The sequence below is a fragment of the Epinephelus fuscoguttatus genome, linkage group LG7 (genome assembly GCF_011397635.1).
Source record: "Epinephelus fuscoguttatus linkage group LG7, E.fuscoguttatus.final_Chr_v1".
In the NCBI taxonomy this organism is placed as follows: domain Eukaryota; kingdom Metazoa; phylum Chordata; class Actinopteri; order Perciformes; family Serranidae; genus Epinephelus; species Epinephelus fuscoguttatus.
In genome coordinates, this window is record NC_064758.1 from 460,935 (window position 1) to 488,746 (window position 27,812).

Sequence of the window (27,812 nt, forward strand, 5' to 3'; positions counted from 1 at the left end):
CTGTAACTCTCTATTATCAGGTAGCTCTAGTAAGTCCTTAAAAACTCTCCAGCTAATTCAGAATGCAGCAGCACGTGTACTAACAGGAACTAAGAAACGAGATCATATTTCTCCTGTTTTAGCTTCTCTGCACTGGCTCCCTGTAAAATCCAGAATTGAATTTAAAATCTTACTGTTAACTTATAAAGCTCTAAATGGTCAAGCTCCGTCATATCTTAAAGAGCTCATAGTGCCTTATTATCCCACCAGAACTCTGCGCTCTGAGAACGCAGGGTTACTCGTGGTCCCTAAAGTCTCCAAAAGTAGATCAGGAGCCAGAGCCTTCAGCTATCAGGCTCCTCTCCTGTGGAATCATCTTCCTGTTACGGTCCGGGAGGCAGACACCGTCTTCACATTTAAGACTAGATTTAAGACTTTCCTCTTTGATAAAGCTTATAGTTAGGGCTGGCTCAGGCTTGCCCTGTACCAGCCCCTAGTTAGACTGACTTAGGCCTAGTCTGCCGGAGGACCCCCCTATAATACACCGGGCACCTTCTCTCCTTCTCTCACACGCTCTCTCTCTCTCTCTCTCTCTCTCATATTCTATTACTGCATCTTGCTAACTCGGCCATTCTGGATGTCACTAACTCGGCTTCTTCTCCGGAGCCTTTGTGCTCCACTGTCTCTCAGATTAACTCATATCGCAGCGGTGCCTGGACAGCGTGACGTGTGTGGTTGTGCTGCTGTCGTGGTCCTGCCAGATGCCTCCTGCTGCTGCTGCCATCATTAGTCATTAGTCATACTTCTACTGCTATTATACACATATGACTATTGTCACACTTGTATACTGCCAGATATTAATACATACTTTCAACATATTGTACCGCAGTAGCCAGAACTATAACTATAATATTATTACTTTCAATAATGTTGTTGTAAGCTACTGTCATTACCTGCATCTCTCTCTCTCTCTCTCTCTTTCTCTGTCTCATTGTGTCATACAGATTACTGTTAATTTGTTATGCTGATCTGTTCTGTACGACATCTATTGCACGTCTGTCCATCCTGGAAGAGGGATCCCTCCTCAGTTGCTCTTCCTGAGGTTTCTACCATTTTTTTCCCCGTTAAAGGGTTTTTTTGGGGGAGTTTTTCCTTATCCGCTGCGAGGGTCATAAGGACAGAGGGATGTCGTATGCTATAAAGCCCTGTGAGGCAAATTGTGATTTGTGATATTGGGCTTTATAAATAAAATTGAATTGAATTGAATATTTGACGGTTATAGTTACCGTTTTTAATAAAGTGTTCGAGTTGAAGTATCGTCTGCTGTGTGTGTGTGTAAGGGGGATGATAATAGGGCTATAATAATTAAGCAAGAAGAATATGCGAATTATAAAAATAAAGAATGCTGAATTCCGTTCTGACGAAAAAAAAAAATAATACTACAACAAGAGATATGCTGCTGTGAAGTGTGAGCGAAGTTCAGTCAGTCAGTCAGTCAGCGTTCACACAGTAAAAAATGGGGTGTCAATATTTCAGAGTAAACCTATTTTAACCTAGATAGAGTATTTTCAACTATATGGGGAGTAAACCCACTCTAAGAGTATAGTTAAAAGTCAGTGTTAAATCCTGCAGACATGCAGTGTTACTTTAACTCTACAGAGTGATGATTACGCACTAGTCGTGACGTCTTGAACGCTACGGCGGCACATGGGGGAGGTTAGTCTGGAGCAGGCCTGGAGTTGTGCCATGGTCGGGTAAGTAACATTAACATTCTGGTGTTCGTAACATTGTTTAATAATTGTTTTCCATGTAAACACAGTTTTATCGGTTCATAAATGTTGATTGAGGACACGTTGCCCATTCCTCTGTTGAATGGCTGTCGTCTACATGTCCCATACAACTAACGTTAGCAACTTGCTAGCAGTTCAGAAGTTCGACATTTTGAGTAAAGCTGCACCGTTAACTGCGTGTTTCTCCCCTCAGTGCTGGTACACACAATTACTTGCTGCCTGTCTTATGGTAACGTTTTATGTTATTGTTTACTAATATGCTAATCGTTAGTAAAGCTAACCGCGAATTAGCTTGAATTAGCCTCCCTCCCCCTCCCCCTGTGTGGCCTCAATACTCGACGACTCAAACGGTCAGTAGGTCGGTTTGCCATTTTCTGAATTGGCCGAAGTGGTACCTTAAAAAATACACTAAGACAGCGAAATTGCACACGCCAGTTACTACTGTTGCTAGCTCTCACTGAGGAATAAAGTTGCAAAGTAACTTAGTGCTTGTCCGGGGTTCCATTCACCTTGTCCAGGTTTATTTCTCTATAAAGACCTGCTCACTCTGTGAAATAAATAATTTGAGACACAATGTTGATCAAAGTACGACTTTTAACGCTTTTGAAATTGCGTCATTTAGTATAAATCTGTACATAGTTTAAATCCAGTCTCTTTTCCTCTGTAACCCCTGTTGCCATGTGCTTTTTTTTCAACGAAGCCAGTGAGAAATCAATCCATGGAGCGGTGGATAAGGTTATTTATCATATAGGCCTACCTTGTTACCGTGTGTATATTTGTGTAGTCTTATCTGTCATAAACAAGAGATTACGGGTTACGGGGCGCGTTACGTTTGTGTGGCAGTGCCGCAGAGACGAGAGCTAGGACACCGGGTCGGAGGCTCTGATCTCACAATGTTGGTTTTCAGCCAAGAGACGCTAGGTGGAAGGCAGAGAGCCTCCATTCTCCCTGTAACTAGTTATAAGTCATTGATTTAACTAACACTAGTACTCTGAAGCTGTGAGTTAAGGGACAAATAAACAAAAGGCAAATATCCTGCAGAGTTCCTATTAACCTCTTTTCCTCTGTGCTCCTCTGATCAGAGCAGCGTCGCTAGCAACGGTGTGGTACACTTAACAACGGTCTGAAAAAATATGTTGACCAATCAGAATGGAGCATTCACTCAATAGATGTGTGTAATAAATATTTTGATTTGTTTATCACAACTCATCTATGTCAACTTTGCCTTGCTGTTCACAGTAATCAAGCAGAAGTGAGTAAAAAGTGTGGACCGTAGTTGGTGAGTAGGCTCAGGTTATGGAACAATGTAAGCATGTTACTCTTTGTTCAACTGTTTTTTCTTGGTTGTCATTTTTACCTTTGTTATTTTAACAGAATATGCTGCTGCGTGTGTCATTCGGTGGGGAGCAGAAGTATGTTAGGCTGTCTGACCTAACATTGGATGCCTTCATGAAAGAAGGTTAGTGAGTACATCATGATAACAACACAATATCACAACCTTTTACTTAGTTAATACACTTAATTCATCATAAACTATTCTCTCTGAACTACCTTAGTTGATAACTGTTTCTGCTGTGCCTTTAAATGCATGGGAATAATCTATTGACTTAAGTTTCAACTTGACAGCATTTTGTGACGACATGAGGCTCACTCCACTTAGTTATGGTTTTGATTCTCATCAGAAGGAAATGGTCTTGTTACAATTACTGAAACATCCCTTTCCCTTTCTTTCCTTTACTTCAGTGTGTCTCAAAATTAACATACCAGAAGGTAGGCAGCCTGATATGAAGGTATTTGACAAATCAGACACAGAAGTTGACGGAGAGGTCTTTGAAGAAATAGTGAAGGAGTCACCTGGAACGTTCCGAGTCGTGTTGAGCAATGAAGAACTTGGTAATAACTGACCATTCATAAATGTGTTCATATTGAACTTAAAGGTTGGGATGGGAGTAATAACAGTTCCATTCACTGTAAAAAAAAAATCCTAATTTTACGGTAAATAACTTTAAATTTTTACAGTAGTTTTCTGTCTTTTAAAAATAGTATACAAAACTGTAAAATTACAGATATTATCTGTAAATTAAGAACCCACCTGTTTTTTTAAAGTGTCATACCAGTAATGACAAACTATGTTTATTTCTCTTTTTTTTTTTACAGAAAATTTACTGTATTAATTATACATTATATTTCTGCTTTCTTAAATTACAGTCAAATTTATGTAAAATGACAATAATTGTCTGTAATTAAACATGTAGCACATTATATTTATGGTTTATTTCTATACTAGCAATCTAAAGTTTTTCTCTGTAAATTAACGATAAATCTTATTGTTTTTATATTCATATGTACTTTTACATTCAGTCTCTGTAATTAAACATGTAGCTTGTTATATTAAGGTTTTTTTCTATACTAACAATCTAATGTTTTTCTCTGTAATTTAACAGTAAATCTTATTAGTTTTACATTTATATGTACTTCTACATTCAATGTCTGTAATTAAACATGTAGCTCGTTATATTAAGGTTTATTTCTGTACTAACAATCTAATGTTTTTCTCTGTAAATTAACAGTAGATCTTAGTTTTATATTTATATGTACTTTTATATTCAATCTCTGTAATTGAACATGTAGCTTGTTATATTAAAGTTTATTTCCGTATTAACAATCTAATGTTTTTCTCTGTAAATTAATGGTAAATCTTATTAATTTTATATTTATCCTATATGTACTTTCACATTCAATGTCTGTAATTAAACATGTAGGTCATTATATTAAGGTTTATTTCCATACTAACAATCTAATGTTTTTCTCTGTAAAGTCTAAGTTTTGGTTAGGGTTGTGATATTAGGGTGTAGAAAACATCTATCTGCGATAAGTTTCTACTTCGGGTGTGCTTCAGCCCACATGCCCAAAACTTGACAAAAAACAAGATATCATTAAAAGAAAACATTAACAGAGTGAATAAAATATTTCTGGGTGGTGATACAGCATCCACAGCAACCCATACAAACGATAGAAAGCCTGGAAAGATCTCTGTAATAACTGACAAACAAAACATCATATGCAGTCATTCAACAGAGAAGGACGGAGGTTTCTCCATTTAATAGAGGATAGTAGTATATTTTAATCTGTCTTAGATCACTGGACAGGACTAATAAAAAAAATTGTATTCATACACTGCAATGAAAAAAACATTTGGACAATCAATTAAATATAACAGCCTATGCGATGAGGGATGTAGGGGAACGTTATTTAATTTATTTATTTATGGGTGGGTGTCTTTTTTTCTTTTTTGTAATAAGAGTACAGTAGATACTAACCTATGATTGATGATCTTGAGTTTCCTGTTATGGGCTCTTATTGTGAAGGGTGAAAGAGCGGAAGTGGTATATGACTATATTGACTGGGAAAAAGGGAGAAGTCGTCCTTAAGTTACTGGAGCCTCCATGATTATTATTTTATAGTTTCACCAAGGCAGATATAAACCCTTGGCTAAACGGTAATGCAAAAATTTAGATGCCAACCGCCCTTAAACACAGAAGAAGAAGACAAAGAAGAAGAAGAAGAACTGCCCAATGACAACTCTGCGCGCCTTAATTTGAAAATACATCAGTTTGAATGACTGCTGCGGGACATCGGCGCGACTGACTGCCCATCGAATAACGTTACCTAGATTAATAACTGGCTTATTTTACACCTGCTTGCTTATTTAGTGAGTCGTGGCTTGTCATTGTTAACGGAGAACAAAAAAAACTGGAATATGGAGGCAACGGAAGGATCCGGCGGGATCTGTTTTGTCTTCTAACTACATGAACTTCACCTTATTACTATTATTCTGGCGACATCAGGTAAGAAACCATTCCCTGTTATATTTTCTGTAAGTTGATAACCTAACAGAACGTTATTGTTTGTAGTGTCATGTCAATTACTGTCTGTAACCGTCAGGATACTAGCTAAATTAGCTAACGTTAATGTTACAGGTAAGTTAACATTGAAGTTAGCTAACGTTATAACGTTAGCTTGTTGGCATGATTAATGCCAGCAAAACATAACGTTAATATTGAATGGAGTAGTCGGGAGGCTTTGCTTGTTCTGTTTGTAGGCAGCAATTCTTTGTAATGATATTAACATTACGTGACGTTACAGTTGGTTGTTGCTGAGTTAAGTTAACCTAACGTTAATTTACGACTCAGCTATAACGTAACGTTCAGCACTGTTGGTGAAGCAATTTGAGATGTAAGCTTAAAGTAACGTTACTGTATAACGCAAACCGTAATGGTCTTCGAAACGTTAGGGGGTTGATATAGACACAACTTAAGAATTTCATCAAAACTGTCATGCCCCTTTTTCATAAAATTGCCTTTTGGAGCTGTGTGTGTGTGTGTGTGTGTGTGTGTGTGTGTGAGAGTGAGAGAGAGAGAGAGTACATATATGTACTGTATATACATAATATATATATACACACAGTATATATATGTATGTGTCTATGTATGTACATATATGTACAGAGAGAGACATAATTGACAGATAGAGACAGAGCATGTGAAAGTATGTGCGTAAATGATTAATGTAGATCCTCCTGATGAGCTGGTTGACACCCCTAGCACCCACTATGAGTGTGTGAATGGGTAAATGATAGACATGAATTTAGAGCACTTTGAGTGGTTGATAAGACTAGAAAGGTGTTATATAAGTACAGTCCATTTACCATATTCTTCACTGTGTCCAAACTGTATTTCACACAGGACCCCTTGCAGTGCATCACCTGTGAGATCACAAGAAGGCTGAAGAACCAGGAGTGACAAGATATCACTGAATGGTGGGTGCATAATTAAACCCAGGGACAGATGGACAAACAGAGGCAAGACATACATTATTGGATTTGTTTCATGAAAGCAAGTTCAGATCAGTTACAATGAGAATGTTTTCTGTGAAGCTGCTGAGTAGTACTTTGCATGCTCATGTCTCCAACAGTAAGCCAGTGGTTGATAATGTTTGTGTGTCTGTGTGTGTTTTCCCTCATGATCCAGAAATTTTGGGAATGAAAAAGCTCCTGCCACAAGATCTTCAGAGCCAGTGAGTATTTATGTTATCCTGACATAAAGACAGTGATATCAAAATGTGGCAATATGCATTGTTGAAATGAAAATGTATTGTGGTATCAGCTCTTTTATTACTTCTGAATACCTCCAATAAAACCGGCAAACCTGCCTTGAGGGATGTCACTCACATTTTTTTATTTGCTCATTATTATTTATGATTATAAGCTATAACGTGTTACCACACTAACACTTACCATACAGTTTCATAAGAAATGGATATACAGTGAAAATGGCATTGTTATGCATCCCTTTAAGCCTTTAAAATAAGCGAAAATATTTTTTTCAATCATACATTTTCTTCATTCAAGTTCTGTTCCAATAGGGCTGGACAATGTACCGATAATAGATCTTATTGTGATATGAGACTAGATATTGTTATGTTGTCAGATTTTTTAGATCATAATATTGTTTTCCTGGGCTTAAAGTGATAGTTCAGTTTTTTTAAAGTGGGGTTGTATGATGTACAAATAGCCTCTAAGTATATTAGATGTAGTAGATTGCTCTCAAAAAAATACCACAGTTTAAGTGTACACCATGAATACTATTTTTTCCAATGCATTAATTGGTCGGGAAAAAGTTTACCTGGAACTAACCGACTCACGTCATGTATTCCTCCACGCAGCCTGCGCGCTGAACTCGCCAGCTCTGTGTTGACTCATATTGTTGCAGCTCTATATGATACTGCTTGTGCTTGTCTTGGAGAAAGTTACAAAGATGTAATATAGTATTTGACACAGCCTTGTTATGTATGTGCAACTGCCTGGTTCATTATGAGTACAATTTACATTCTCACCTCCAACACTGATGACTGCTAATGATGAGAAACTTGCTTATATTTTTTAGGACAAGCATTGGAGCAGGGTTTACGGGGGAGAACAGGCACCCTAGACCATCACTGGTAAGTATCAACTGCAGATGTGACCACTATTCCAAAGCTTAGATTGTGATTGTGATATTATTAATTATGATTTTTATTGAGTGTGGAGTGCACTGTGAGGCGCCTCCAAATACGTCATCTGCCTCCAGATAAAATTCAAATGTAATAGGCGGGTTTCAACCTGTAGAGGGCACTCCACATACAGATTTTAAAGGGATAGTTCAGGTTTTTGGATATGAAGTTGTGTGAAACACTGACCATCTGTAGCTCTGATGTGACTGTGTCACTACTGTCAATGAGCCTCCTGCTCTGAGAAATGGCCCGTAGCTTACCGGAGAAAAAGTAGTTCTGAAGATAAAAGGGGGACACGTAACCAAAAGGTTTTAAGCTACAAAAAAGTATGCATGTGTTTTGTTAGACTATTTCAATAATTTTAAAACATCCCCGCATTGCATCGATAGCAAGGTCTGATGTAATGCGGGGATGTTTTAAAATTATTGAAATAGTCTAACAAAACACATGCATACTTTTTTGTAGCTTAAAAGCTTTTGGTTACGTGTCCCCCTTTTATCTTCAGAACTACTTTTTCTCCGGTAAGCTACGGCCATTTCTCAGAGCAGGAGGCTCGTTGACAAGTATGACACCGTCACATCAGAGCTACAGATGGTCAGCGTTTCACACAACTTCATGTCCAAAAACCTGAACTATCCCTTTAAACTACTTGCACTAAAATGTCAAGATTTAGACCTGAATCAATCAACAGCATTGCTAAATAGTAGTAGGTCTTTGTTAAGATGTGCTCTCTCACTATTGGTGTGTGGCGCTAAACCAAAACTACAGTTGCATCCAAATTACCCAGAGGTAAGCAGGTAGCACACAGATCTTCAGAAAAGGTAGACACGTCGATTTCACCCGATTATTTGGCCATGTCAACTAAACATGCTAATGAATGATATGCTCTTATGAAAGCCACCAGGCCGAAACGTTAGCATGTTTAGTTGACATGGCCAAATAAACTGGTGAAATCGAGACGTGTCTACCTTTTCTGAAGATCTTTGTGTGCTACCTGTTACCTCTGCAATTGAAACATTACAAATACCCAGATAGTTTTCTGCTGAAAGAAAGTGGTTTACGGGGTTGTGATCTCATAAAAAGTACATTCGCAAGACATTTCCACCAATAGCGATAAAAGAACTAACCTTATTTTTATCTTGCGAGTGGGCATTGGCCTGGGCCGCTGCACTGAACGCACTGCTTGACACATTCTCTCGCAGCTCGCGCAGAAAATAGACCAGACGCCGAAACAATCGCTGCAGGGCGCGAGCCGGTCACACTGTGGATGACACAATTGGTTAACATGGGTGCCGAAAGGAAACTGGCAGCGCTTCGAGGCTATTCGCAGCGCTTCTGCGGGCCGTGTGGCCCTGGCGTGACGGGTCAGAGAGGGGGGGCGAGCGAGAGGTCCACGGTCGTTTCTAACGTAATGTTATAGATAATTGTTTTATGTGTTTTAATGTGTAGGTATGTAAATGTTTTCAAAAACGTTTATGTTGAAATAAAAATACCTAGAAGTAGCTACGTTTCCTTGTATTAATACATATACAAGTATGTTTCCTTGTATTAGTTTGCCCTCTTGTGGACATAATGTGAAAAAAATTTTTTTTGAATGGTTCGAACCTATGAGTTATTTTTAGAAGGAATATTCGAACGTCATTTTTGAGCAATTTTGACAGCCCTAGTGTGAACCGTAGGTGAGCTTGAACATGACTCAGAGCTAAGAACCTGAGAATTCTGGCCTGAAAACATGGTGTAAATAAGTCAACTCTGCATGTTGGGGCTTTGGGAGATTTGGATTACACCAGACCAGACCTGGAGGCATTTTAAAAATGTTTTTCACGTTTGAAATGTAGTCCCTGTTTAATGCAATTGTTTGGGAAAATGCTACAACTGTGAAACTCCAGGAGTGTTTTTTGGACTAGAAACTTTTAACAGCATGAAAGAGCATGAAAGTGAGTAGATACTGACTGTATTTTCATGTAAAGTGAAATATTTCTTTAAGCATGTTAAAAGAAATGGTAAAAAAAATCTGAAATCCTACTTTTTACAGGAAGGACTTCTCAGCGAATCTTACTGTGTCCTTTTTCCCCCTTTTTCCTTACAGATGCACAAAAGATCCAACTGATTGCTGCCAATTTGGAGGAGGATTCCTCGTTATCTGCCATGTTGCACTGTCACTTCTGGATTCATTGACCTTTTGTGTTATGTTTTGTTTTTACTTAATGCACTGTATAGGTAGGATTCTAAATTAAAATATGCTTGTCCACAAATATTACCAAAACTACAGTTTACAGAACCCCCAAGGGTCAGGAGAATATTGTAGAAAATAATAGAAAATTGAACAGGAAAAAGCAGGCTAAAAATAGCAGACCACCACCCTGTCAATGACTCTCCACCTGTTTCAAAGGTGAAATTATGAACTCATCATGATAGTAATGCTAACAGACAAAATAGAGACATGGAGAAATATAATTTTTAGTTTTTCAGTACCTCCTGGGGGGCTCTGAAGAACTGTTTGTAAATAACTGGTTGATATTGTGAATTTACATCTGAATACTTTAAATAAACGGTTTTAGAATCAGTTGTGGTTTGTACTTTATTTGTAATTATGTTTCCCCTCCCCACTTTAATTGAAACTGAAAATCTTTAGATGTATCTACTTTGTATTTCTTAAGTATATTTTCAGTTGAGGATATTTCACAATAATCTTAAAGATTATATTTTATGAGGATTGGAAAAAAGTCTGCTATTAATCAGTGCAGTAGTTAAAATATTAAATTCGACAAAAAATTCTGTAATTCTACAAAAAACTGAATCATTGAATATTGGAGTTTGTACTTCTACAGTTTTTTTTGTTTTGTTTTTTTTTTACATTATTTTACATCTAAACAAACACTTCAAGTTACAGATAATTTTAATCTGTTTTATGCAGTGTATTCAGACTTCTTACTTTGTTATTTTACAATCTTAAGCATGTGTTGGCACTTTATTGAAGGCATTTGATTGTAATAATTTAGGAAAATTATGGAATTTTCTGCAGAACCTTTAATGAAAATGTCTGTAAATGTAAGCATTTTTAGGATATTTTACTTTCATTTTACAGTTTTTGTTTGGCAGCCGTTGCTGCCAGTCATTTGACTGCATTTTAAAGGTGTTTTGGGGTTTATTGAAGGTGTTTGATTATAATAATTTAGTAAAAATCTGTAAAATTACAGTATTTTTCTTCAGAAATTTTAGAATTGTCACTTTATTGAAGCTGTTTGATTGTAATAATTTTGCAAAAATCTGTAAAATAACTATTTTTCTGCAGAAAAATTAAAATTATCACTTTATTGAAGGTGTCTGATTATAATAATTTAGTAAAAATCTGTAAAATAACTATTTTTCTGCAAAAACTTGAGAATGATCACTTTATTGAAAGTGTTTGATTATAATATAGTAAAAAATCTGTAAAATAACAGTATTTTTCTGCAGAAATTTTAGAATTATCACTTTATTGAAGGTGTTTAATTATAACAGTTAAGTAAAGATCTGTAAAATGACAGTATTTTTCTGCAAAAACTTGAGAATTATCACTTTATTGAAGGTGTTTGATTGTAATAATGTAGTAAAAATCTGTAAAATAACGGTATTTTCCTGCAGAACTTTTAATGACAATTTCTGTAAATTTAATGTTTTTGAACTTTATTTAAATTACAATATTTTACTTTTATTTGACGGTTTTTGTTTGGCAGCCGTAGCTGCCAGTCATTTTCCGTTTTTTTTTACATTTTTTTTTTGTTACAGTGTTTAATATGCTTCTGTTTTGTTCATATTCCTTAATGCACAGATGCTTCTCTGTCATCATCATCATCATCATCATGCTCAGCAGCATGTGAAGATACTATCATTCTGAACTTCACAATGTGTGACCCTCCTGAAGAAGCAGCCATTGCCGAAGGAAGTCAACCTAAAAGGCCATGCCACATAAACTGTGAGGCAAAAGAGGTGGGTAGTGGACATTGTTGTTAAGTTTAATCTGGATTTCATCCCATTTGATGGGGAGTGTTTTTATGTTATAATTTCCCCGTTGTACGTATGGTTTAAACATTTCTGACTGCATATTTTGTTTCCATTTAAGTTGATTGAAAAAATCCTCACTACAAAGCCTGGCGGTGAACACATCATGCAAGAGTATGCAAAAACCAAATCCCTGAAAGATGCCACCACAAGACAGATGATAAACATACTTGCTGCTGAGATGACACAAACACATGGGTAAGAACTATACATGTAGGCTCTAAAGAACATTGTTAGTATGGGATTGTTTTTAATTGTGTCCAATTGAGTGATTGTTGTCATTGAATTCATACATTAGGACATCCCCCCCTAAAAATGTCAGGGTGATGTACGCACAGGGGATAGTTGCTTTGTTTCCACATCTGGAAGACCCATATTCACAACATGGATATGTAAGTAAAAGGGTCCTTACAACACATTTAAATGCCCTTTGAAATGTTGGTAGCGTAGTCAGTCTGCATGTACAGTACAGGCCAAAAGTTTGGACACACCTTCTCATTCAATGCGTTTTCTTTATTTTCATGACTATTTACATTGTAGATTCTCACTGAAGGCATCAAAACTATGAATGAACACGTGGAGTTATGTACTTAACAAAAAAAGGTGAAATAACTGAAAACATGTTTTATATTCTAGTTTCTTCAAAATAGCCACCCTTTGCTCTGATTACTGCTTTGCACACTCTTGGCATTCTCTCCATGAGCTTCAAGAGGTAGTCACCTGAAATGGTTTCCACTTCACAGGTGTGCCTTATCAGGGTCAATTAGTGGAATTTCTTGCTTTATCAATGGGGTTGGGACCATCAGTTGTGTTGTGCAGAAGTCAGGTTAATACACAGCCGACAGCCCTATTAGACAACTGTTAAAATTCATATTATGGCAAGAACCAATCAGCTAACTAAAGAAAAATGAGTGGCCATCATTACTTTAAGAAATGAAGGTCAGTCAGTCTGGAAAATTGCAAAAACTTTAAATGTGTCCCCAAGTGGAGTCGCAAAAACCATCAAGCGCTACAACGAAACTGGCACACATGAGGACCGACCCAGGAAAGGAAGACCAAGAGTCACCTCTGCTTCTGAGGATAAGTTCATCCGAGTCACCAGCCTCAGAAATCGCAAGTTAACAGCAGCTCAGATCAGAGACCAGATGAATGCCACACAGAGTTCTAGCAGCAGACCCATCTCTAGAACAACTGTTAAGAGGAGACTGCGCGAATCAGGCCTTCATGGTCAAATAGCTGCTAGGAAACCACTGCTAAGGAGAGGCAACAAGCAGAAGAGATTTGTTTGGGCCAAGAAACACAAGGAATGGACATTAGACCAGTGGAAATCTGTGCTTTGGTCTGATGAGTCCAAATTTGAGATCTTTGGTTCCAACCGCCGTGTCTTTGTGAGACGCAGAAAAGGTGAACGGATGGATTCCACATGCCTGGTTCCCACTGTGAAGCATGGAGGAGGAGGTGTGATGGTGTGGGGGTGTTTTGCTGGTGACACTGTTGGGGATTTATTCAAAATTGAAGGCACACTGAACCAGCATGGCTACCACAGCATCCTGCAGCGACATGCCATCACATCTGGTTTGCGTTTAGTTGGACGATCATTTATTTTTCAACAGGACAATGACCCCAAACACACCTCCAGGCTGTGTAAGGGCTATTTGACCAAGAAGGAGAGTGATGGAGTGCTGCGGCAGATGACCTGGCCTCCACAGTCACCGGACCTGAACCCAATCGAGATGGTTTGGGGTGAGCTGGACCGCAGAGTGAAGGCAAAGGGGCCAACAAGTGCTAAACACCTCTGGGAACTCCTTCAAGACTGTTGGAAAACCATTTCAGGTGACTACCTCTTGAAGCTCATCGAGAGAATGCCAAGAGTGTGCAAAGCAGTAATCAGAGCAAAGGGTGGCTATTTTGAAGAAACTAGAATATAAAACATGTTTTCATTTATTTCACCTTTTTTTGTTAAGTACATAACTCTACATGTGTTCATTCATAGTTTTGATGCCTTCAGTGAGAATCTACAATGTAAATAGTCATGAAAATAAAGAAAACGCATTGAATGAGAAGGTGTGTCCAAACTTTTGGCCTGTACTGTATATCACACACAAACACGCACACACACAGACACACACTATGTATGTCAATCCTAAATGCATCGATATTTAGCCTCTTAACATATATATGAATGTAGTCCCATGTGATGTTACAGTGTTTGTTTATTTTCTCTATATTTCTTTTTATACAACGAATGGTGTGAAGAACCCACGGATTGATCGTGTCATCAGAGTCTGTAAGGAGGTTGTCAGTTCTTTTTCACTTAGTTGGAAAAGAAAAAGAGAGCTGGCTGAAGTTCGGCCTCCCCGTTCATCAGCTCATCACGAGTCCCCAACCAGGTGGGGATCCAGACAAGCGATGACAGAACGTGTCCTGGAGCAAGAGAAAGCCATAGCATGTGTCCTGGGGTCAGAGAAGAAAAGCAGACACCTCGTGCCCACCTGGCAAGACCTTGAGGTTTTGGAGTCGGTGAATAAAGCTGTTGAACCACTGCAAGATTTCACTGATGCACTGTCTGGGGAGAGTTATGTGACTGTCTCTTTCATCAAACCAACTCTGAGCATGTTCAGAAACAATCTCCTCAAGCCAGCAGACGATGACACTGAGCTCACACAAACTATCAAAGAAAACATTCTGAGTTACATGACTGGCAAATACAGTAACCCTGACCAAGACAAACTCTTGGACATGGCCTCACTTATGGATCCCAGGTTCCACATGACGTACATTCGCCCTGAGAGAGTGGAACCCATTAAGAACAGAGCTGTCACAGAGCTGCTGCCTCTGGCCACTGACAACACCACACCAGAGCCTGGCCCAGCTGTGCAGGTGCACCGGGAAGGAGAAGAAGAAGCTCAGACTGGCCCTGGCTGTGCACCCAAGAAGAGGAGGAGCTTGGCAAGCTTCTTCCAGCAGAAGGATGTGCCCCCTTCCTCCCTGTCAGAGGAAGACCAAATCAGAACTGAGCTAGAAACCTACCTGTTGACCACTAAGATAAGCGAGGATGCTGATCCACTTCAGTGGTGGAAGAAACACGAAGACAACTTCTCCAGGCTCAGCAAGCTAGCCAAGAAATACCTCTCAATCCCTGTGACGAGTGCCCCGTCACAGAGGCACTTTAGTGTTGGAGGGAACATTGTAACATGCCACAGGGCGTCTCTCAAGCCAGATGTTGTAGACAGGCTTGTGTTCCTTGCAAAAATCTTGCAATTGCAAATGTGACTAACAAATGTAATGAGTGACTGAAACAATCTGACTGACTGGCTGGCTGGCTGACTGAAATAATCTGACTGACTGGCTGGCTGGCTGAAACAATCTGACTGACTGGCTGGCTGGCTGGCTGGCTGGCTGAAACAATCTCACTGACTGGATGGCTGGCTGGCTGGCTGGCTGACTGACTGACTGACTGACTGACTGACTGACTGACTGACTGGCTGGCAAACAATGTAAGACTGGCATTACAGAAGCACCTCTACCTCTCTCTTCATGATAAATCAAATGAGTCTCGTGATTTTATCATTTAGCATGCAAATGACATTTCTTTTTTTGCACAAGTGCCCCCCCCCCCCCCCCCATTAGGCATATAGCATGCAAATAGCAATTAATGTTTGTGTTTTTTGCCTCAGAGATATAGCACATTTTTAAAGCTTTATTTTACAAAATGTTAAAGTTTTGCACTTTGAATATTCATCTTTATTTAAGAGGATAGGAAAACCTTTTATTTTTTTAAGGGAAGTTTAGTCACTTTATCCCAAGGGGGAATCATTTATGTTTAGGCTACTCAATCATTTTTGAAATAAAAACAAAATATTTGAAATAATTTATTCTCATCTCATTTGTATGAAGCCCTGTGGGGTATAGAGTTCATAAATAAATAATAAATAAGTAATTCATCTTAATTCATAGTAATTCATAAATATATATCTAAAATTGTTAAAATGTTAAAAGCATTAAAAGTGATGTTTGGGCAGTTTCTACGTTGGCCATGTAGCCCTACTTGTTGTAATATTTTATGATAAGAAATATAGGTATTGAAGGTAAAATCTGAGTAAGTAATTTGGAAGGTAACCAACTGGGATGAAAGTATACAAAGAAAAAAAAATCAAAAATCGAGTTTTCAGAAAGAAAAATCAGGATTTTATTTTTAGCTAAAATCATGCAGCCCTTACCGCAATACAGTTGAATAGCCCAAACAATGTCTGGAACGTGCGCGGTGACCCATTTCACCGCTGCACACCACACGGCGTGCTAGAGCCGGCAAGAGTGAGAGCATAAAGAAAAGTTTAGAGGCGAGAATGGCTGCCGAAGAGAGTCCTGAAAGCGATGCAGCTGTATACGTTGCTGAAGAAGAACACAATGACCCAGGAGAACTCATACCAGAAAGAGCAGTGTTTCCCCTATATGCACCACCAGTGCTAATTGCATATAGGGTAAAATATTTAGAAAACTAAAAACTCTTTAGAAACTACCATTATATTTGGCGCTACGGACGCTTCATATCCAGGCCTATAAAACAGGTCTACTTGAATAGGCCATAGCACAACACTGCAGCATGTCAAGTGGGTCGAACCCCAGCAAAACACCGTTAAATACCATGAAATCGATATGATTTTTTTTAAAACGTGATATGAAAATTTTGTCATATCGCCCAGCCCTAGCTACCATGATGTAACCCATTAGATTGTGGACTGCCAGTTTTAAGTCTTGAGTTTGGCATTTTGGATGTCATCATCTTGGATTTTTGCAGCCAGAGGTGATCTTATTTGGACAAGAGGATGGAGCTGTGGAGGAGTGAAGGGTGGATCTGATTCACAGGCTGTAGGGACACCTTGCAGGCAGCCTATCACTCACAGCTGCCCTTAACTATACATAATGTTAAGCCTGAATAAAGCTAGGCATTCTAACATGGGTCAGTGGAGATTGACTGGCTTCTGGAGCCAACCTCAAGTAGTCTTTGTTTCTTCCTTTTCAGTAATAAAAAAATGGGATGTCAAAAATGGGTTTTACTTGGACTTGGAAAAGTATTTCTTAATTACTCAAACAATCCTTGTATGTGAAAACCTATTAAACTTAACTTAAACTTACACAGACCAGAATCATTTTATTATCATAAACAGCCTGGGGCTGAAATCCACATTAGATCTCACAGCTAGAATATAGTGGCTGGCTTAATAATATGGAAAATATTATTTTAGTTGTTTTACTTGTTTCGTTGGATCCAGTCATGTTCGGACTGGGCAGGAGTAGTAAGTAAACAGTCCTATAATTAACTGACTGCGGTAAACACAGAGGGTCTGATTATCTGTTCATGGTTGGTTTGATGAGGGACACATTTACCTTCCCATCATACTCAACAATTCCATAAAGAGACATGGTCTTTGCACATCAGAATGGTTTTTACTCAAAAGATAAATGCTCAAACTGCATGTCTGATTGGTCTGAACCCTTCCAAGATAGATGTACAAAGAGTGCCTGTAAGTAGTGCATTTAAAATATCTGAACAGGCCTAGACATGACAGGAACCTGAAGAATCTGGGGAGAGCGTCGCACAGAAACAGCCCCAGGTCGTGCACATTGGGAACTATACTCTCTGTTGTCCTCTATGAGAAAAATAATCCACACACAGTTAACTGGCTCCCATGACTATAAATGCAACACTTTGGTCAGATAGACATGATCAGACATAACATTTTTCTTCTCCTCTCTGTCAGCAGCAAAAATACTCTGACATTGCTTTAAATGTTTCTTATAAGCATCACATATTTATGGACAAACGAGCAAAAAATAATCAATTTATACTAAGAATATACAGTATATAAAAATCCCTGCACTTATTTATAGTCTTACTTTTGCTATTTGTTTTTACAGACTCTTATTTGACTCTAGTTATGTGATGTCATTGTTATAATTCATCTAGCTGAATATCACTTTTTGCTGTTTCTATAACTAATGGATGTCACCATTTAATATCCTGTCACATTACGTTCTTCATTGGTTCTCATGATGCCTTTGCTACCTCTGTCACATACACATGCTCATAAACTACATTAGAAAACCCACAGTTTACAAAGTCAGTTGATAACCAGCTTTGTTAGACCTCAGTGAAGCCATGTGTCATAAAGAGGACATCTCTGAGTGAAGAGATTATCTAATCGACGTGGAAAATTATTATTATATGCATAGTATACACAGTTCTCACTTTGGTCATACAGGAACCAGATGGCTCATAGCAGCAAGCCCGGTACTCCGTAGTCCCACCACAAGACCCCCCGAGGAACGTGGCTGTAAGCCTTCTCCAAGTCCACAAAGCACAGGTAGACTGGATGGGCAAACTCCCACAACCCCTCCAGAAGCCTCGCAAGGGTAAAGAGCTGGTCCACTGTTCGAGGGCCAGGATGGAATCCGCATTGCTCCCCCTGTATCCGAGGTTGGACAATTAGTCAGAGCGTCCTTTCCAGCACCCTGGAGTAGACTTTACCCGGGAGGCATCATTGCCCATGTGAACGTTTAAGTCCCTCAGAAGAACTATGGAGTCCCCAGCCGACACCCCATCCAGGACAGCCCCCAGAGACTCCAAGAGGGCCAGGTACTCTGTACTGCTGTTTGGTGCATACGCACAAACAACAATCAAAGACCTTCTCTTAGCGACCCGCAGCTGCATCAAGTGACCCTCTCATTCTCTAGGGAGAACCTCAACACAGCAGCACTCAACTTGGGGCTCATGAGTATCCCTACATCCGCTTGGCACCTCTCACTAGGGTCGGGCAATAATACAGTAATCAGGTATCCTGTGGTATCTAAAAATAGCAATGGTATCAATTTCATTACTGTCATTAAAAAAATCTGCCGCGCATATAGGCCTATAGGAGCCTAATATAATATTAAAAATAATTTATTTGATGCCTAAATAATGAGAGCTTGTCCAGCACCTATGTAGCCTATGTGCTGTTGAGTTTTCAATTTAATACTATTACAATTTAACCCTTTGGGCCCAAGGCCTTTTTGGGGGTATTTTTCCTGCCTTTACTTTTAAGCTTATATCACAGTCATTATAAAGGCTACATTATGTAATATCTTGTTGCTTACAATAACGCCAACCACCCTCCCAGTCAATAACTAAAACAAATAAAAGTCCACATAACACACTGCTCCTACACGATTACTAATAAATCCACCTAAGGGAATCAAATGATTAATCACTTAAATTTTAATAACAAATGAGTACTTAGCAAAAACAGGAGTAGAAATATGCAAAAACGAATCTGATTCAGCCTATGTCACATACAGCCTCATTGGAAAAACCACCATACAGCAAAACATGAAGGTTTTTCTTTTTCTGTTCTTTTCTTGTTTTGTTTTTTTAGACTACAAAGATGCAATTGGTCTTATAAAGTACATGGGCTTAATGAGGGCATTACTGATCACACTTCAGTTAAATGACAGAGAGCTGAGAAGAACACTTTGTAATAAAAGCCTGTTGTATGATTTCCTTATCACTGACTTGCATAATGTCCGCACCCTGCAATCTACCAAGCTACAAACATCCGCCGAACTGGTGCGTTACTGCCTTATCATTACATCTGTTTTTTACTTGACTTATTAATCATTTATCTGATAGAGTATAATGCCCACCATCATAGCAACAGATCCCAGCTAGCGGTCATTTTATTATTATAAGCAGTATCGTATTTTTTACAAAAAGCAACAGTCATTCCCGCTCAGTCGGCCTTTAATTTCAGTCCAAGTGTTGTGTTATTCTGTGGTACTTTTTCTACTTTTCAGTGGTTAAAAAAAACAAATGGTAATTTTATTATTAAGAAGTGACCTACGTGACCGTCGTGCCCAACTTAACTTCCTCATATGAACAAGCTTGAACTTCCCTGTTAAATGAATTTTTTGGCCTAAAGGCATGTTTAAAGATTTAGCCTCCATCTTGTCAGGAGTAGCAGTGTTTGTCGAGACTGACACATACTCACGTTTTGAACAGCTTCTCCATGTCTCTGATCTGGTGTCGGGAGAACTCTTTGAACTCTGTGTAGGGATTGAAGACCTTCATGCTGGGCTGGCAGGGCTCACCCAGCCCCTCGTTCAGCCCCTCTCTCCGCATCAGCAGTGCACCCAGCTCCGCGTCCGCGCTGGCCGTACTCGGTTTGTCTTCAGACCCATTCTGGTGTCCGGGGACGTCCACAGCAACAGGATCCTCGGCTCCTTCTTCAATCTGGATCCGACGGCTGAGCTTGATCGCGAGCTCGTCTGCCATTTTCAAACTGGGCGGCTAATAATGAAAAGATAGCGTTATCCAGCTAACTCCACTAACGTTAGAGCAGGAGGCGTCAGCGCACTGATTTCTAACAGCCTTCTGTTCGGTCGCCCCCCTCCCGCCCACTTCTGGCAAGAGCCTAGGCAAATTGATCACAAATATTCTTGCTTCTGTATGTTTTTGTTTGTCCGTGTTGGGATCGAGCTCGAAGTTATGACAAATACCTCTACTTCAGGAAGTTGCATCTCAGCTCATTAGCTACGCAGCTTTCTGTATAACTGTACTTCTTCTTCTTCTTCTTTTTGGTGTTTTTGGCGGGTGGCAACCAACGTTGAGGTGCATTACCGCCACCTACTGTGTTGGAGTGTGGACCAGAGTTATCGCTCTATTTCAAAACAAAAGCACTAAAATAACAAAAAATAAATAAATAAATAAATGGAAAGAAAAAAGAAAAAAAGATAAATAAACAGTTTCAACTCGATTAAATCCTTCTAATTAACCCAGTATCATTTAAAAACTTGAAAAGACCTCCTACACCAACTGTTAATACATTCTTCAGTGTCAGCTCCTCCTGTGCAGTCCTGACTTCTCTCTTTAATACTTCACGTTCATATGAATATTTTGGGCACCACAAAATAACATGCTCCACTGATTCTACTTCCTGACAATGCTTGCATAGCCCTGAGGGATGTTTCCCTATCAGGTGCAGTGTCTTGTTTATTCCAGCATGTCCTACCCTCAGTCTGGTTAAAATCCTCTCTTCTTTGGTGGTTCTATTGGCTGGTCTTACTTTGCCAACTACTGACTGGACTGCATACAGGTGTCTACCTGTAATAGCTGTATCCCATTCGTGCTGCCATTCTCTCATGATCTTCTCCTTTATTAAACATTTTGCTTCTGACTTGCTCAATGTGATTTCCATGATCTCGTTCATTTTTAGTGACTCTTTAGCTAATGTATCTACTAATTCATTACCCCCATCTCCTCTGTGAGCCGGAACCCACATAAATGTCACCCCAATGTTCATATTTTTAATCCTGTGCAAAGTTTCAAAAATTTCATAAATAATATCCTGCCTACTGTCTGATATATTTGACTGTAAGGACATTAGTGTTGAACATGAATCAGAGCAAAGAACAACCTCTCTGATTTGTGACTCTTCTACCCACTGTAATGCTGATGCTATTGCCAACATCTCAACTGTATAGACAGACAAATGACCTGTGGTTCTTTTTTTAACATAGACTTCCATTGTTGGGACACTGAAAGCAAACCCTGTTCTCCCTGTAACCGGATCCTTAGATCCATCTGTAAACACTGGCACAGCTAATTGGTACACTGTATTCAGCCTATCCTCAACTAGCTGAGCAATATTACCAGATTCTTTCTGCTCCTGGAGCATAGATAAATCAACTGAAACTGCAGGAAACAACCAGGGTGGTGTTACTGATAAAGGCACTGTAGGTGAGTATCTTAACTGATCTAATGCCATATCTTTAGCTACTTTCACACTGTTCCAAGCAAAGCACTCGCGCTTGGCCCTTTCACTCTCCCAACAGGGAAGAAGCACCTTTGTTGTTGGATGTCGCCCTTCAGAATGCCCTTGAAGATTAGCCCAGTAGTTCATCATTAACTGCTTTCGTCTAAAATGCAGTGGCATTTCTCCCACCTCAACCTGAAGAGCAGACACAGGAGTTGATCTGAAAGCCCCGCAACACAACCTCAAGGCTTGAGACTGCACCACCTCTAACTTTTTCAGTAAAGACTTAGATGCTGAACCATATGCAGCACTCCCATAGTCTAATACTGACCTGATCAGTGCAACATAAATCATTTTCAAAACTGACCTACTTGCTCCCCATTCTAATCTTGTTAAACATCTCATTACATTCAGTATTTTTTTACACTTAGCATTTACCTTATTAATATGCTCATTCCATGTCAACTTTTCATCGAACCACACGCCCAAAAATCTAAAATCTTTCACTCGTTCTATTATTTGTCCATACATCTTTAACTGAGGATCAGCACCCCTCCTTCTTGTAAATAATACTGCTTTGGTTTTTCCTACAGAAAACTTGAATCCCCAAGAATAGGACCATTTTTCCACTACATTGACTGCTTCTTGTATTTTCTTTTCAATATATTCAACATTCTTCCCCCTCTTCCATAAGGCCCCATCATCTGCAAACAATGACCGCCCAATATCCCCCTGCACTTGGGAAAAAACATCATTTATCATAATGGAGAACAGTAAAGGACTAATAACACTCCCTTGAGGAGTACCATTATTGACCTTATATTTCTGTGATATAGCTGCTCCAATTCTAACCTGAATAAATCGGTCAAATAAAAACTCCTTAACCCAATTATATACCCTACCTGTTACTCCCATCATATTTAATTTGATCATTACTCCCTCCTTCCATACCATATCATACGCCTTTTCTACATCAAAGAACACTGCCATTACAGATTCTTTGTTCACTTGTGCTTTCTTGATCTCTGTTTCAAGACACATAACAGGGTCCATGGTCCCTCTACCCCTCCTAAACCCACTCTGAGAAGGAGACAGGAGTCCTCTGCTTTCCATATAAAATGTCAGTCTATCTGTGACCATTCTCTCCATTATCTTCCCCATATGTGATGTTAGGGCTATAGGTCTATAATTCATTGGACTTGACGGATCCTTTCCTGGCTTCCTGATAGGAATAATCACTGACTCTTTCCAGCTACTTGGTAATTTCCCCACTTCCCACACTTTATTATATACACCTAGCAGCTTCATGGATGCTAAGCAGAGGTGTATAGTAACGAAGTAGATGTACTTCATTACACTACTTAAGTAGTTTTTTTGAGGATTTGTACTTTACTTGAGTTTTTTTTTAATCAAGACTTTTACTTTTACTTTACTACATTTAAAAGTAAAAAAAAATATACTTTTACTTCGTTACTTTGACATTTGCCATCTCGTTACTCGTTACAAATTAAAATAATCAAAGAGATATCTGGAATGCGCGGGTCCGAGAGGACGAGAAGAACCACGTACGGTACTCTCGCGAAGATTAAAGTGAAGGGCGGGATGCGCGGGGCGGCAGAGATCTGCAGCACTGTAAACATGGCAGCCGCAGAACATGTCGACAACGAGGGAGAGACAGAAGACGGTACAGCTTCGGCAGAAGACGACGGTCACCCGTGGTCATACCTGGCAACAATGTTCAGCTACCTCGGGATGGGGGTAAATCCCAAAACCTACCGAATGAAGTGCATGTTGTGCCTTCCAAAGTGCCACGAGATAAAGGCGTTTAACAACTCTCCATCCAACCTTAAGAAACACATTGAGGTAAGTGAATTAAGTAAGTTAATCGCTGCCAATGTCATGTCATGTGGCAGGAGGAGTATAAATATTAGTGCTGGGCCGTTAACGAGCGTTAACGACGCCGTTACCGATGGCCGGCAACGGCGTTACCGACGGTCGTTAAAGGCCCAGCACTAATAAATATGTGCTAATAGTTTTACATAGTTTTAGCCAACATTTTGGCCTTTTCGTTAGCCAACATTACGTGCTAGTAAGAAGCAAGTTGCTAACGCTATGTGCTAATAACATAAGCAAATTGCCCGTAGATAATATCTTGCGGAAAACTGTTCTGCAGCAGTGTCAATAAAACAAGGTTAGCATCTTAACTTACTCAAATGAGGCAGTTTTCCTCCTGCATGATACATTTTTAATATCAAGTGCTTCACCTTTTTATGAAAAATACACAATCAAATCATACAAGATCAGTAACTTGAAGTTAAGCATTGGGTTATTGTTTGTTGTTGTTTGTTCATGGGAGCTGTAGTAAAATAGCATGCCGTTCAATAAAATGGCTTTGTTTTTGTTTTTTAAATTGTATTTGCTGTACAGCAATTAGATGTCCAAGCTCAGTGTGCTGTATTATGTTTTAGCTTTAAACAATTTGGTATTTTTGAAAGATAAAATATAGTTGACAGTTGACCTTATCAATGTTGGACATGCCCACAAATGGGACACCAGGGTGAAAGTGGTTAGAACAATCCAGACCTATCATTGTGGTAACTGTTGAATGATGTCTTGAGTATCATTTAAACTAATATTGTTATTTCTTTTACTTTTGTGTTTTTCATGTAGAGAGCACATCCACACCATCTAAAAAAATATGAGCAGCTGACTTCACAGAAAAGAAAGAGGGCTTCGGAAGCTGGGACCTCCACCATCAAACAGACCACCTTGCTGGATACCCGATCCATATCTCAGAGTGCAGTTGACAGGGCCATTGTTCAGTATGTTGTCAACGGGCTCAAGCCATTGTCAACTGTTGAAAATGAAGCCTTCAGAGAGCTTCTCACAGATCTCCTTCCTACTGCCAAAGTCATCACACGGGTCACCCTGAGATCAAGGATTGAAGATTTAGCAAAGACTATGAAAAACGTCTTAACTGAGGAGATGAGTAAAGTGGATCACATCGCCACCACTACAGACTGCTGGTCACTTAGGAGAAGGAGCTTCCTTGGTGTGACTGCCCATTGGGTGAACCCTACAGACCTAACTAGACGATCAGCAGTCCTAGCTTGCAGACAGCTAAGAGGTTCCCACACCTTTGATGTTTTGGCCACCGCACTCAATGACATCCATTCTGAATATGGCATCAGGAACAAAGTTGTGAGGACAACAACCGTTAATGGCTCCAACTTCCTGAAGGCTTTTCAAATTTTTAGTGTGGACAAAAACAATAATGAAGCAGAAGAGGAAGAGAAAGAGAATGAGGAAGGGAATGAGATGGAGGAGGGAGTGGAATTTGTTGATGTGACTTCGGTCCTAGATGAAAATGATGGCTTTGAGCTGTGGAAGATGCCTGCTCCCTCCAGCTGCTACGACCAAACGCCACCAGGTGGAACTCCATGTTTATGGCTGTGGAAAGGCTCCTCAAGATTCTGAGAGAGAAGGGAGAGCCAGCTTTGAGAGAGATCTGTGTAGAATTGAAGGTTCCAATGTAAGTTTGAATTATGTATTTATCTATTTTTTTATTTTTGGGTACAATATTCATGCATAATTGTGAAACAGTGGTTTGTTTTCTCCCTAACAGGTTCCATCCAGTTGAGCTCACTTTCCTCAAAGAGTACTACACCACCATGAGCCCTGTCGCCCAGTCCATCAACATCCTCCAAGGAGAAGTGGAAGTCCAGATGGGATGGCTTCTTCCAACTATTTCCCTGCTGAGCAGCAAACTGGAAAAAATAAAGATTGCACTGAAGCACTGCAAGCCATTGGTTGAAGCCATTCAAGTGGGCATCCAGAACCGTTTTGGTGAAATGTTAAGAGACCCTGAATCGGTTGCTGCAGCGATTCTCATCCCAAAATTCAAAACGGCCTGGATCCAAGATGATGCTACACTGAAAATCGTTAAGACAATATGGAGAAAATATTCATTAAATTACAAATTTAATGTACGTTTACTACATTTATGTTATTTTATTACTCATCGAATAGAAGTTGAGCCAATATCTAAGATGTTTAATTGTCAGAGTCAAGACTTTAAATTTGTGTTTCTCTCCTTATCTATTCCCTGAATTTGTGAAAGTAGGCAATCTGCAAGCTCACACTGCCTTGGTTGTAGATCTGTTATTTTCACAATTTGTCTCACAACTTTTTTCTATTTTATTTCTTTTTTTGTGTGCTAATTTTGGCCTTTTGTTTCTGATAGTGTTGTTAGTCAATGTAATATTATTTATTCCTTTAGAATTATGGAAAATGTCATAAATGTAATTAAATTTGTCCAATAAAAATGTGACTGTACTAATGCTAGTGTCACCCTCCTTGTGTTTCAGGGTTGGACTACATCAGGGAGCAGTTGGAGGATCCTTCCATTTCAGCAGATGCTGGATCTGGCTCATCTGATGAGGGAGACTTCTTCCACATCCTGAAAAGTTCCCACAAAACACCAAGCGCCACCAAGCAGCTTGATTCGTACCTGGCCTACTCAACAGATGACATCAAGATTCTCAAGACGTTTCCTGTGGTTCTCAAGTTGTCTGTCAAACTCAACACACCTCTGCCTGCTTCTGCAGCTTGCGAAAGGCTGTTCAGCATAGCAGGTCTCATCTTCAGCCCAAAAAGAGCACGGCTAGCTGCGGACACTTTTGAAAATCAGCTTCTGCTGAGGATGAACTGCAAGTTCAACTTCTCCACTTGAACCAGAAAGTTTGTGTGTGTGGTAGTGTGCCTCAGTTCATGAGGATTGCCCCCAACATAGTTAAAAAGTGAAAAAGTGGTCCTTGTGTTAAATTTTGCAAGACATTGTTTATTTTTTGAGTTGTATTCTATACCACATTTCATTCACCTGAAAAAGTGAAATAAAAAAAACAAGGGGAGAATAATTTTTGGTTGTTTTGCTTCTTTTCATGCGTACTATAAAATACTTGTACTTGTACTTTTACTTTTGATACTTGAGTATATTTTTTCACAAGATACTTTTGATACTTAAGTACATTTAATGTGAGCTACTTTAAGACTTTTACTCAAGTAATTTTCTTATAGGTGACTTTAACTTTTACCAAAGTCATTTTCAGTTATGGTACTTATACTTTTACTTAGTTATTTTTTTCAAGTACTTTATACACCTCTGATGCTAAGACCCCTAAGTGCTTTAGCATTATATAGCAAATCTCATCCCCACCAGGAGATGTTAGCCCAGATCTAGCTAGTGCTCTCCTCATTTCAGCCAAAGTAAATGGAGCATCCATTACACTGTCTGTATCCTCCCTTCTTTCCAAAATCCCAGGATGTGCTGCACTTGTTCTTGCTCTTCCTCTCATACCCTCCTCAGACAAATTGTCAGAGCTATGGATCTAAATGAAGGCCCTAGCTAACATTTCAGCCTTCTCTTCCTCAGACTCTGCCATTTCCTCCTCCAGCTTCAAAACTGGATACTGCCATTCTCTCCTGACACCTCTCATGCTTCTAATCATGCCCCAAACATCCCCAACAGGAGTTGACCTACCAATTTTATTACAAAAAATCTGCCAACTTTGCCTTTTCACTTTACGTACAGTTCTACTAACAACTGCTTGAGCTTGCTTATATTTAATTAAGTTCTGGAAATTATGTGTTCTCTTTAAAACCTTTAAAGCTTTATTCCTTTCTTTCACTACCATACTACACTCATCTGTCCACCAGGGCACAGCCTTTCTCTTCATTGTTCCTTTACTTCTAGAAATTGTCTGATTAGCTACTTTTATCAATATTGCTCTAAACTTTCTATCAATCTCCTCCACCTCCTCATTTAAATCTATTTTAGATACTTCTCTCTCACACATATATTCAAACTGCTCCCATTTTGCACTATTAAATATCCAGTTCCCCCAAAATTTCCCTTGCCTTTCATTCCTTTGGAGTAATACACTACACAACACTGGAAAATGATCACTCTACTGTTGTGTCATCTACCACTTCCCACTCACATCTTCCTGCTAAATTCCTAGAAACTAGGGTTAAATCTAGTGCCGAAGTGTTCCCTGTACGCACATCTATCCTGGTCCCTCTACCATCATTGACACAAACCATGCCCTTTTCTTCCAGCAATTCTTCAATTGCCATCCCATTAGCATCTGTTCTTGCT

The 27,812-nt window shown here is 39.3% G+C and overlaps 2 protein-coding genes and 2 long non-coding RNA genes across 4 annotated transcripts in view; 2 read left to right on the forward strand and 2 right to left on the reverse strand.

Annotated features, from left to right (window-relative positions):
- LOC125892086 (uncharacterized) overlaps window positions 1–19,144 on the reverse strand; it is a 30,742-nt gene extending 11,598 nt beyond the window's left edge. Inside the window, exon 1 of the long non-coding RNA XR_007449704.1 lies at window positions 18,115–19,144. This is a non-coding gene — a long non-coding RNA (uncharacterized LOC125892086). The remainder of the gene's footprint in view (window positions 1–18,114) is intronic.
- Window positions 1–20,426, reverse strand: part of LOC125892042 (EF-hand domain-containing protein D2-like) — a 73,700-nt gene extending 53,274 nt beyond the window's left edge. The window contains exon 1 of the mRNA XM_049581771.1: window positions 19,892–20,426. Coding sequence (XP_049437728.1) covers window positions 19,892–20,175 — 284 coding nt within the window. The 5' untranslated portion in view covers window positions 20,176–20,426. The remainder of the gene's footprint in view (window positions 1–19,891) is intronic.
- On the forward strand, window positions 6,495–9,959 carry LOC125892080 (uncharacterized). The gene is made up of 4 exons (XR_007449699.1): window positions 6,495–6,588; window positions 6,800–6,845; window positions 7,715–7,769; window positions 9,910–9,959. It is a non-coding gene; the product is annotated as an uncharacterized LOC125892080 (long non-coding RNA).
- A 2,762-nt stretch (window positions 20,427–23,188) lies between the features above and the next one.
- On the forward strand, window positions 23,189–25,132 carry LOC125892024 (uncharacterized). The gene is made up of 2 exons (XM_049581744.1): window positions 23,189–23,518; window positions 24,326–25,132. Exons 1-2 carry the CDS (start codon window positions 23,189–23,191, stop codon window positions 25,130–25,132), a joined length of 1,137 nt encoding a protein of 378 aa, XP_049437701.1.
- Window positions 25,133–27,812: the final 2,680 nt, after the last annotated feature.